At 33.2% G+C, this 13,668-nt stretch overlaps 1 protein-coding gene across 1 annotated transcript in view; it reads left to right on the top strand.

The window, feature by feature from the left end:
- The first annotated feature begins 251 nt into the window (after positions 1-251).
- LOC111428759 (RNA-binding protein MEX3B) overlaps positions 252-13,668 on the top strand; it is a 75,985-nt gene continuing 62,568 nt past the window's right edge. Inside the window, exon 1 of the mRNA XM_023064427.2 lies at positions 252-996. Coding sequence (XP_022920195.1) covers positions 735-996 — 262 coding nt within the window. The 5' untranslated portion in view covers positions 252-734. The remainder of the gene's footprint in view (positions 997-13,668) is intronic.

The following is a 13,668-nucleotide window of genomic DNA, read 5'->3' as shown; positions in this document are numbered from 1 at the left end:
TTAGAGAAAAATGAGTGATGGAAAAGAACGGTTAGGTTTAGCCGGTAAAACACGTGGTCTTATTGTTTTTAGGATTAAGTTCGTAAACTTTCGACGGATTTCGATTCATTTCGAGATATTTGAAGGTTCTAAGTTAAGGTTTCTAACCAATGGGATCTAACGATTTTAAACTGGGAATTTGGCGCCGTTCGGATGCCGGCCGGCAAACGGACCTTGCGCACATGTTCGTTTCAGTATTCATCCGACTGTCGGGGAAGTTCAGTTCCAGCAGGAGGTACGCTCGTGCAGTCAGTCAGTTTCGAACCGTCGTTGCGTGCGAACCGTTCTTTCAGCAAATTTGTATAAGTAAAATAATATATAAGACACCCGAGCACCCATCGCCAAGTAATAACCGACTATTGAAGAGTTAATTAAAAACAAAAATAAATACGTATATTTTTGTACATTCGAGAATTCCTCGTGTTAAAAAATTTAAAACGTGGACTAAATAAATAAAATCTAATCTAACCAACAACAACCCCGTGTTAAGAAAAAATATAGTTAACAGTCGACGAAGAACAAAAAATAAAATAAAAATAGGCGACAATCAATCGATTATTTTTTAAATTCGCGTGCGGACTGAAAAACATTTTTTCTCATTTAAAATTTTCAAAGTGTGTGCGGAACCTTTGTTATATTAACTTTGATTGTATTAACTTTTGTTACAAGGAAGACATCAAAATAAATTTGAGAAAATGCCGGCAAGTTACTTCGCCGATTCCGGTTTAGCCGATGATAGGGCGCTTCAGTTAGCCCTTGAATTAACAAAAATGGGTTTGACGGACCCTTTGGGCCCCGTTTCCGAACCAGACACCCCAACCGATTTGGGCAGTTTCGTGAATCCTTTGGTCTCCACCGTTGGTCTCGAAGAAGTCCGATCGAAAAAATCGCAAAATATGACCGAATGCGTTCCGGTTCCAAGTTCCGAACATGTTGCCGAAATCGTTGGACGACAAGGTCAGTAATCTAAAAAAAAAATTAAAATATATATCAACAATTTCATTTAAACCTTTTGTTACAATCTTAAAAGAATTTCTTTAAGAAAACGTGGTCTAAACTCGTGCAGTTCGAGTTCATGGTCACAAAAAATATTTATAACGAGAATGACGAGGTTTTATTTTTTCGTTTTCGAAAGTTTTAAAAGGATTTCCTCTATTTTTATCAATTTGATTTAAAAGATAAATACAAAATTTGATAACGTAATTTTTGTTTTTGACTCATAACAATTAAATATGCAAACGAAATGTAACGAAGTCAATAATAAACATATTTAATAAGCATAATTTTAATCAAATCAACTTTCATTAGATTTAAATTAATCAAAAAATCTTTGTGAATGGATTCGTTTCTTTCTTGGAATCCCCCATAAAGTTTCTATTTATAATGCTTGCACGTGTAAGTCAACATCACCACCAACAAAGATGTTATAAATATAAATAAGCATTTTTAAACTTTTTGACACAATTATATTGTGACCTCGTTGTTGCAACAAAAAAAGCAGTTATTGTGATTAAATTGTATTGTTAAAAATGTCAAGGAACAGCAAGAAGTTTTGTAATAACGGTTTCTTCGTTTCATCCCCGAACAATATACAAAAGCTTCACAAAATCTTTTTTTTGCAATTATTAAAAGACTATTATTATCTTGATAACAAGAAAATTACAGGTTTTAAAATTACTTGAGGACCAACTTTTTGGGTTGGGTTTTAGGCCTTCTGCACACGGAGCTGCTCGTCATAGACGCGTATTAGACACGATTGTAAGAAGGCGTACGCTTCAGTGCATTTCACGTATTTCTAAATGAAAATCTGCAGAAGACAACGCAGCGTCGCGATTTCGTCCAGCAAAGGCCTTCTGCACACGGAGCTGCTCATCATAGACGCGTATTAGACACGATTGTAGGAAGACGTACGCTTCATTGCATCTCACGTGTTTTTAAATGAAAACCTGCACATGGCGACGCAGCGTCGCGATCTGGTTTGAACATGCAAGCTGCATAGCGGCCGGCGTACAGCAGTGTTGGTCGCTTGGCGTAGAGGTAACGCCATATAAATAAAATAAAAAGTAAAAATGGAAGATAAAAGCGATCAAACGGTGAAATTTGTTCAGTTAATTGAAAATTATCAGTGTTTATATAATCATACATTAGCTGAACACTCTAGAAAAGATGTTACCGAAAAAGCTTGGTCTGCAATAGGTCAAAAGATGAAATAGACAGGTAATTCAAGAATTATTTCATATATTATTATATTATATGTATATTCATTTTAACATTTTATAAACAATAATTCCATTGCCATGGTAAAGCTACATTTGGTGATAAAAATAATTAGCTAAATAGTTTCGGAGATTTTGAGGTGAGGAAGTTTCATTGATATTTATATTTTCAATATCTGGCAAGTTTCTCAGATTTTGCGGATTCTTTTCTATTACAGGAACTGCGTATAATGTGCCATCTTTATTTCTAATGAAATTGTGTAAAACGCATGCACATTGTATTATTGATATAATTGTTTCATATTTGCGGACTCGTATAGGTGTTAAAAAAATTTGAAATTTTTGAGTCATCATTCCAAAAGCACATTCTATTGTTTTTCTTCCACGACTATGCCTGTAATTGAAAATTCGCATTTTATTGTTAACAGGTATTTCTTTCGGGGTATGGCCTCACAATATTTTGTCTCAAAGGAAATCCGTTATCAGCTGCAAAATAATATGGGAATTTATTCCCACTTCCGTCGTTTGGAAGTTCTGTTGAAGATAGCAAAGTATTATTGTTTTCCAACCAACGACCAAATGTGGAAACCCGAAAGATGCCTCCATCACTATTTCGGCCAGCATACCCGCATTCTATTGTTGTGAACAGACCTTCAGCATCACAACAGCCAAATAAAACAACAGAATGATAATTTTTATAATTAAAGTTGGTGGATCCGGAATTTGGATATTTCTGAATGCGGATATGTTTACCGTCAATTGCTCCTAAACAGTTTGGCAACTGCCATAGCTCAAAAAATCTGCTTGCTATTTGTTTCTATTTTTCTGTATTTGGTAACGACATATATGGCTCCTTCAACACATTCCTTATCGCTTTTGTAGTTTGTTCTACAATACTTCCCACTGTACGTTCACCTCTGTGAAAATATAAAGATAGAGCAGTAAATGTACATCCAGTAGCTAAATATCCAAAAAAAAAATAGTTGTATACATATATTATATGAAAAGCACGCTATATTTACTCATAAACACGGGAATTTTTTATAGCGGCAGATTGTAAAGATAAATGGAAAAACATTTGGAATGGTTTTGTACGCAGCCTTAAACCAATTGCGAGCGGATCATCAGCAAAATCTAAAAAACCTTACTATTTACACGACATTATGTAGTTTGTCTTGCCATATGTAGGACCCATTCAGCATTTAGAAAAAACCGGAAACATTTCGTTGGAAGAAAGTGAAATAGTGACAGAGACCGACGAAGACAATCCTGAACCTCAGTGAAGTTATACCCTGCTTGAAGAAAATAAAAACGATAAAGTCACGAAATCTTCTGAAGAAAGTTCTTTTAACTTTGAAAAAAAGAAAAGAAAGAGAAGACATGTAGAGGAAAAAGATGAAATCGATCACGCTATTTTAGATTATATCAAAGAAAATAAAAGTAATAAAACTTTAGATGACGATCGAAGGATGTTTCTTTTAAGTTTATTACCCGACATAAAGAACTTATCAGACAAAAATATGCGATAATTTAAAATTAAAACAGTTGTATTGCTAGAACAACTGTCAACGCAGCAAGAGCAATCTATAGATCATTTTCAAATGCACAAAGCAATCATGCTCCCTCGCCGATTAGTATTGCGTCGTCTTCAGCTTCCAGTATTTATGACACCACGGATGGATACACAATTCATAATTTAGAAAGTTTACCTGCTTATAGTAGTAATATAAATGACCAAAATAACTTTCTTTAAAAATTAAATATAAAACTTGTATTATTGTTTTTATAATAAATAAATTACTTTACTTACTTTAGCGTTATCAAAATTCTCTCTTCTGCACTAACACATTCATGCATGTTAGTATTTTGTTTTTGAATGGTGGGACCTACAATTAACACCAGTTCTTTAAACGTATTTTTAGACATTCTGTAGAAACTTTGAAATTTAGAGTCGTCTACTGATAGCTCTTTGGCAGCAATAAATAGTCTCTTGCCGATATTTTTGCGAATATAAGGATGCACCCAAAATTTTCTCTTATATTTCTGTTTTCTCTTACGAGAACGAAGATAATTTAACAAAAGTAGATCCTCTTCATCACTTGACATATTGGCAAGTACTGAACAAAATACGTTTTAAGATCGGTTTGTTTGCGGATCTTTAGGCGTATAAGAAGCGTCGCTGCATGACGCTTTTAAGTGTCTTATTAGACGAAATCGCCAAGCCGCGTCGTTATTTGCAGGTTTTCATTTAAAAATACGTGAGATGCACTGAAGCGTACGCTTTCCTACAATCGCATCTAATACGCGTCTATGACGAGCAGCTCCGTGTGCAGAAGGCCTTAGAATAGCATCTGGTGGCTGCTTCTTTGAAAGTTAAGGTTCTCTATGAGAAGAAGAGGCGGGGTACTACTTCTTCATTTCGGTTAAAATGACCTTGACATAACTTTCGTGAAGATGGATGCACGTCTTTCTCCGGTTGAAGAAAATGTGTTGGCGGATGAATTAATGGCGTTTAAGAACGGTTTTAGACGATACAAATTTATTTATATTTAATTAAAAAAAAAAATAATTAAAATTAAGCGGTTATATTACGTTATTATAGGAAACTATGAAGCAAATAAGGAAAACAAATAACCCACTGTCCGATAACATCCGGTTTGTTGGACAAAGCCCTCTAACTTCACCAGCTGCAATGAATCGAAAAACTTCTCGTATTTAAACTTTTTTTTGTGTATTATTTATAAATATCTGATTCAAATTAATTTTTTTTTCGATATCGATTGGGTCTTTATGGCTGGTTGGTTACAAGTTTTCCAAGTAAAGTGCCTTTCGTATACAATGCAATACGCCCACCTCAAAAAGTGCTGGGGCTCAGACAGATCGAAAAGTCGCTTTCGCTCATTAATTATTGGCTTGCATATGCGCCGGGTGCTGCTGCAAAACTTACACAATCCAAGGCGGTTGGTGTTTGTGTGTTGTTGTACTGTAACAGCAGCTGCACTCTAAAACTGGACGACGACCGTTGGGGCAATTCGAAAGGAAATTAACCATAATTTTTTTTACAAAGGGGTTAGAAACACCTATGACGGTTAAAAACTATTTTATAACCTACATAGCTATAATTTTGTTCATTATTCATCATTAGCTATCAAGATTAAGAATTATTCTTTGTATAAACAAATGATAAATGCTTGAGTTTGCAAATTAAAAGAAAAAATTTGATATTCTTTAACGTGATCCATCACCGCCGTCAGTAATATATATATATATATACGCCATATGAGATCATTATGGATGTTATGTTATAGAAAATACATTTATGAGCAAATCTAAACTGTATGGGGAACTTCCACGATTTATATCTTTAACTTAATTATTTGCTATGCTTATTATTCTTAAACTATAATTAATTAAAATAAAGTAATAGCAACAAAATTTGCTATTCACTCGTATACTTACAATATTATTTACGAATTTGGCCGAATTTCGTGGAAAGAAGTCATTGAACGCAAAGACTTTTCCATTATGATTAAAATGTCTATTCTTGATACATATATTCTACACCAATATTCTTGAAATAATCCAACCGTCCCAAATACATCACTATTAGCAAAACTGTTAGCCTAACAACTAACTGAAGAACATGTGCAAAGATCAGCAGTCCATTATTATCCTTCACTCAATAAGCATTACGCCTTAACATAGGCAATAGCTTAGGTTGCAATAATGTTTTTAGTATCTTCTTTTGTTGGTAGTCTATTACATTTCTTCTTGTATAAAATGTTAAATCGGCCAAAAAGAATTGGCTCAGTAAAAAGGTGTCTTGCTGTGATAATAATGAAGTGAGAGTGTGGATGTGGACTTGTGATCATAAATATCGTCTGCACATATGTGTTCCAACTTGTATGGTGTATTGTCTTACAATATTATTTACGCATTTGTCCGAATTTCGTGGAATAATCTTAACAAGTCATTGAACGCAAAGACTTTTCCATTATGATTAAAATGTCTATTCTTGATACATATACTCTACACCAATATTCTTGAAATAATCCAACCGTCCCAAATACATCACTATTAGCAAAACTGTTAGCCTAACAACTAACTGAAGAACATGTGCAAAGATCAGCAGTCCATTATTATCCTTCACTCAATACACATTACGCCTTAACATAGCCAATAGCTTAGGTTGCAATAATGTTTTTAGTATCTTCTTTTGTTGATAGTCTATTACATTTCTTCTGGTATAAAATGTTAAATCGGCCAAAAAGAATTGGCTCAGTAAAAAGGTGTCTTGCCGTGATAATAATGAAGTGAGAGTGTGGATGTGGACTTGTGATCATAAATATCGTCTGCACATATGTGTTCCAACTTGTATGGTGTATTGTCTTACAATATTATTTACGCATTTGTCCGAATTTCGTGGAATAATCTTAATAAGTCATTGAACGCAAAGACTTTTCCATTATGCTTAAAATGTCTATTCTTGATACATATATTCTACACCAATATTCTTGAAATAATCCAACCGTCCCAAATACATCACTATTAGCAAAACTGTTAGCCTAACAACTAACTGAAGAACATATGCAAAGATTAGCAGTCCATATTTATCCTTCACTCAATAAACATTACGCCTTAATATTTTTGCTTAGGTTGCAATAACGTTTTTAGTATCTTCTTTTGTTGGTAGTCTATTACCTTTCTTCTGGTATAAAATGTTAAATCGGCCAAAGAGAATTGGCTCAGTAAAAAGGTGTCTTGCTGTGATAATAATGAAGTGAGTGTGTAGATGTGGACTTGTGACAATGAATATCGTCTGCACATATATGTCCCAACTTGTACATGTGTTGTTTATAATCATCTTTTAACGATTGAAGCAATGTTTTGATATTTTTAAGATTGGTAAGTTATCATTGTAAGCTTTTTGTTCTGGCAATTGTATCTGGATATTCTTTGCTCTTTTGGGACGAGTCAGCTTAAAGGTGTTCCAAATGAATCCATTAATATATTCATTGACCTTAACAACTCCAAGATTTGTTGCTTCATGAACAAAGTGGTGAAATTTTGACAATAAATATGGAATTCATTCATTTCTAGAATGTTTTTCAGTTTCATCAGAAACACATGTAGCCTTATAGTATTTTGGCCACCAGTTTTTGTAATCTATGATATCTTTGTTAGTTTTGTTTCTAAGATTGGTAAGTTATCATTGTAAGCTTTTTGTTCTGGCAATTGTATCTGGATATTCTTTGCTCTTTTGGGATGAATCAGCTTAAAGGTGTTCCAAATGAATCCCCATTAATATATTCACTGACCTTAACAACGTCAGGATTTGTTACTTCTGAACAAAGTAGTGAAATTATGACACTGAAAATGGAATTTTTTCATTTCTAGAATGTTTTTTAGTTTCATCAGAAGTACATGTAGCGTTGTAGTATTTTGGCCACCAGTTTTTATAATCTATGATATCTTCTTTTGCAACTTCCTTCACAGTAAAAGCGTTTTTGGCACTAAAAGTTATAATAAGTTCAGTACATCATAATCCCGGTCAACGTTCCATAAGCTTCTCTTAATCAGTCCAAAATCTCGTAAGGGGTAATGCTGCTGCAGCTTTTAAAACCTTCCACATTCAGTTAAGACCATGAATGCTCTTATTATGCAGTGATTCTTGTTTTGCCCTGGACAATTATCAGAAAACAATCGGATTTCTTTTACATCAAAAGAAACGTACTTTTCTATATACTCCATTATGAATGTAGTGACTTCATTCAATGGCATTTCCTTTAATATTTATGCCTCGTTTATCACAAGGAACTTCATCATTCGCAAGCAAACGCTTAATGCTTTTAATTCGTTCCAAGCTAATTGCATAAATACTTGCAAATGTTCGATATTAACAAAACGTAGAAACGATCTATTTCCATTCATCCCATTTTATTTGCGTTTTCGTCTTTTGGCTACAGCTGCAGCTTGTAAAATTAAGTAATAACAACAAAATTTGCTATTCAGTCGTATACTTGCAATATTATTTACCTATTTGGCCGAATTTCGTGGACTAATCTTAACAAGTCATTGAACGCAAAGACTATGATTAAATGTCTATTCTTGATACATATATTCTGCATCAAACCGTCCCAGATACATCACTATTAGCAAAACTGTTAGCCTAACAACTAACTAAAGGACAGATGCAAAGATCAGCAGTTCACTCAATAAACATTATGCCCTAACATAGGGAATAACTTAGGTTGCAATAACGTTTTTAGTATCTTCTTTTGTTAGTGGTGTATACGCTTTGTTCTTCTATAAAATATTAAATCAGCTAAAAAGAATTGGTTCAGTAAAAAGGTGTCTTGCTGTGATAATAATGAAGTGAGAGTGTAGATGTGGACTTGTGATCATGAATATCACATATTTATCATGTTTATAATCGTCTTTTAACCAATGAAGCAATGCTTTGATATTTTTAAGTTTTGTTTCTAAGATTGGTAAGTTATCATTGTAAATTTTTTGTTTTGGCAATTGTATCTGGGTATTCTTTGCTCTTTTGGGATGAGTCAGCTTAAAGATGTTCCAAATGAATGTTAATTAATTAATATATCCAGTGACCTAAGATTTGTTGCTTCATGAACAAAGTGGTGAAATTTAGACACTGAAAATGGAATTCTTTCATTTCTTGAATGTTTTTCGGTTTCATCAGAAGCACATGTAGCCTTGTAGTATTTTGGCCACCAGTTTCTATAATCTATGATATCCTCTCTTGCAACTTCCTTTACAGTAAAAGCGTTTTTGGCACTAAAAGTTATACTAAGTTTTGTACATCATAAACTCGGTCATCTTTCCATAAGCTTCTCTTAATCACTCCAAAATCTGTCACAGGGCAAAAAAAATGTCCTCGCGGAAAATAATCGGAGTTCTTTTACATCAAAAGAAACATACTTTGTGAATGTAGTGACTTTATCAGGGAATGACAAGATATGAGTTGCTCTAACACGTTCTGTTTCAGTTTCTTCAATGGCATTTCCTTTAATATTTGTGCTTCGTTTATCATAAGGAACTTCATCATTCACAAGTAAACGCTTAATTCTTTCCAAGTTAATACCATGAATACTTGTAAATACTCACTGACCAACCATTATTATTTTTTCGTTTTTTGGCTACACTTTTAGCTAGTTGCAGATAAATGTCTTGCTCAGATTTTGATTTCATGCTAAAAAATGTTGTAAAAATTAACTTCTTCTGTGCATCACTTATAACATCAAAGCATTTCATTGAACAACTAAAAATAATAAGAATGTAAGGAATGTGTTAAGAGGATAACCTATTAGCAAAAACAACGAATACCATTTTATTCAGCCATCGTTTAAAATTTTTGTATGTTTGTTACATCAAAATTTCTATTTTTTTATATAGTTTTTAGTGATGCATTTAGTTTTTTCAAAAAATGTCGCGTAACGTTTCTAAAATCACGTTTTAAAAAAATTTTAAAAACGGAATGCATCACGAGGTAGTGGAATGTAAAGTAAATCATATTTAAAGAGTTCAATTTTTTTATTAAATGCAGCAAATTTAAATAAAATGGGTTTAAAACGTGTAGTCCGTTTTGATTGCTTGTGGAGTATAAATACGGCAACATCGCAAATATTGCTCTGTCCCAAATATTGCCCGAGACATAGTGGAGCTCGGTATTCTCAGGATTCTCAGTAACCGAGACGTCGGCGTAGTGTCTCCCAAGAAAAACAAACCTGAAGCGATTAATATTTTCGGATAGATCAAAAAATTTGTATATCATTAATTTAAATTTACACATTTAATTTACGTAGAATGCAAAACAATGTCTAAATGTGGCAATACATTTTTAATAATGAGAATATTTCCACAATTATCTGATCATCTACTATTAGATTAATTATTAAAATAAATACAAAATAAAAATATAAAGAAGCACCAAAGGTATATTTTAAAATAAATAATACAATATAAATAATAAAAAAATATATTCACTCATAAAAAACTAAAAATTTTCTTAATAACAATTTTTAAATTTTTTCAAATATTTTCTGATATAAGGGTACTAAAATTTTACATCATCGTAAAGAGAAAAACAATCTCTATCAAATGAGCCTAACGAAAGGGTACATTGCCATTTAAAAAAATTCAAGTGTTATTCATTGCTCATTTGTTTTCTGAAATATAAACAATTGAATGCTGTCTTATTATGGCAAATAAAATATTAAACAACTTTTGTATAAAATGTTTTTTTATAAAGTCAACATTTACCGAGATATATACTATATTCCATAAATAATGGGCACCCTATATAAAATATATGGTGTTTCTGTAAGTGGTGGCATAATTTCAACCACATATACTGCTAGAGCAAAAATTATGACAGCTAGTCTAAACATTTTTAATCTTTAAATACAGGTTGATTTATTAGCTCACCATCAAACTTTGACATATGATAGCTAATCCAATTACCAAAAAAAAATTGTTAATGAACATATATCCTATTTCAATTATTTACGAAATTATAACACTTTAAAGTTTTCTGCAGCGAATTTATTAATAGTCAGTAAAATCAAACATTCAACAAAAACAAAGTTGTCATTGTAATATATCAGTTTGCTGTAAGGTTTAATTATTACATACAAGAAGAAACTCAAATTGTACGCTTATAGCAATGAAGAGTATGCTGATATAATTTTCGTGTATTTTTTTTGCAATTGAAACGGTCGACAATCAGTATCAGAATATCAAGAAAGATTTCCACAGCGTCATTTGCCATATTATTCAGTTTTTAGCGATTCTTTCAGAAGACTTTGAGAAACAGGTAATCCTATTCGACCGCATGTAGTTAATGTAGCGGACGAAGAAGCTGTAATTAATGCTGTCATTGATAATCCTTCCATCAGCACTCGAAGAATAGCACACAACATACATGTAAGTCAACATTTTGCATGGCGCGTATTGAATCGACAAGTCCTTCATCCGTATCGTAAACAGAACGTTCAAGCTCTACAGCCAGGAGATAATCAGCAACGGTTAGCATTTTGTGAATGGTTATTGTAGTAACATGCCCTAAATAATGACTTCATTTCAAATGATCGCTGGACAGATGAATCATGTTTTACACGAGATGGTATAAATAATTACCATAATGAACATATCTGGGCATTACAAAATCTGCATGCGATTAGACCAAGGAAATTTCAACAACGTTTCAGCATCAACGTTTGGGGTGGATTATTTAACAACAATTTACTAGGTTTGCATGTACTTGATGGACGTTTGAACGCTGTAAACTACAGATTTTTTTGAACAACACACTTTTTGATTTACTTGAAGATATACCTCTTAATGTATGTAATTCAAAATATGTGGTACCATCGCGGAAGAATAGTTGTCGAGTGGTTAAATCAATATTTTCCAAACAAGTGGATTGGTAATGGTCCATTTGCTTGGCCACCTAGATCCCCCGACCTTAATCCATTGGATTTCTACTTATTGGGTCATATGATACAAATTGTGTATCAAGTGGAAATTAACACACGAAAACAGTCATTAAACAGAATACAAATGGCTGCTACTGGAACAAGAAATCAACCAAACATTTTAATTCGGCTGAAGAACTCTTTAATTCGTCATTGTGAAGCATGTATTCCTTCTTCAGAAGGAGTCTATTTTGAACAATATTTGTAATATTTATGTGTTTTAAAAATAATGTAGCAGTTAATTATGATATAAAAATGAAAACTTTAAAGTGTTATAATTTCGTAATTAATTAAAATAGGACATATGTTCATTAACATTTTTTTTTGTAATTGGATTAGCTATCATATGTCAAAGTTTGATGGTGAGCTGATAAATCACCCTGTATAAATCAATAAATGGCTAAGGTATAGATTATCTGTAATAATTTCAATGATTTGTCATATACAGATAAAATTTGGTATACTGTGCAATTTTATAATGAGGAATCTGATAAGATCGGCATCCACCAACATCCCTTTTCGTGAAAATATATAATTTTAACTAACAATTGATAATAATGAAATACTAGCAATAACAGCTATGTTCCAAAAAGCGGCCCCGACTCGTATTCAAATGCATTCAACTAAGAATAAAATCAACGTCGCTGATTGTCGGGGAATTACCCGACAATCGGACAGTCCTAGTCGCCATCGGCCTGGCGCGCCAGCCCGATCGAGTACACATGGAGCGGTGTTGCCGCATTAAGCGTGTTCACGAGGGAATCTGGTTTCGAATTTTTCGCCAGCTAGGTAGGCCTCTTAACACTAAAATAACAATCCAAATATCTCTCAAATAGTACTTACTAGCATCTTTCTCTGCAGCTTCTATAGGTGCATTGTCTTTGTCACGAGAACAACTTGCTTTATTACCGTTCACAATAATTATTAATAATTAACTTTGACAAACGATAAACAGCGCGAACTTATTTTGAGGTTAAGTTTGAGCACGGCATGCCACGACATTTGTGACAGAAACAACCTAAGTCGGCGACTTATGTTGTTTCAGCTGTAAACGACTGTGGCGACATGGCTGTAATTTGGTAACAGTTTTCAGCACCAAACAACGGGGAATGGTCGAAACTGTAAAATGGCCAAAAAGTGACTTAGATTGTTTCAGCAATAAGCGATTCAATTAAAAATTTGCTTACCTATCTTAAATTGCACAACACCCCAAAATTAACTATTTGTTATTCACTGTCAAATATTAAACACCAAATGTCTTTATTGAGCTTTTAAAACGAATAGTTTTTTAATACAAATTTAACTCGTACGATATTTGTGAGGACAAAGTTCCAAGAAATAAGATAAAGCAATTCTCGGAAATACCCTGTTGTGGCAGGTGTGATATTTGTAAGCAGTGGCGTGCTTTAAAAGGGGTTTGGCAAAATTTTAACATCATACCGATTTTCTAATTGTTCATTAGGATTGTTTGATTGATTGGATATTAGATTCGATACTTCTTTACGTTCTTGTTTTAAAATACAATAGAAGCTGGTTGGGTCTCATTAGCACTTTCGCGAGTTGCATTTTAGCCGGAGGCTTAGAGACCCCAATCTAAAATTAACGTTAACAACGACTCCCGAAGAGAGAAATGCCGCCGTTGAGACCATGTCGCAACGGAACCGTGCTACCCATAGGTTACAGTTGCGACAGATTCGACCGGTATTGCAATTGTAGAAAATCGCGAAGATCTGCCAACGCAACCACCGACCCAACCAACGATGTATTTATGTTTATTCTATTCTTTGGGTTTGCCATAAAAAAATGTTCCCCCCTTTTAGTAATCATATAACAACGTTTCTTAACTTAAACGATTACGAGATATTTAATTGAAATATTGTTATCAAAAACGAGTCAACAAACCGATGTTAATAAAA

This window comes from Onthophagus taurus, chromosome 3, assembly GCF_036711975.1.
Source record: "Onthophagus taurus isolate NC chromosome 3, IU_Otau_3.0, whole genome shotgun sequence".
Taxonomy (NCBI): domain Eukaryota; kingdom Metazoa; phylum Arthropoda; class Insecta; order Coleoptera; family Scarabaeidae; genus Onthophagus; species Onthophagus taurus.
Note: the sequence above shows the minus strand (reverse complement) of the source record. Positions and strands in the feature narration are given on the sequence as shown.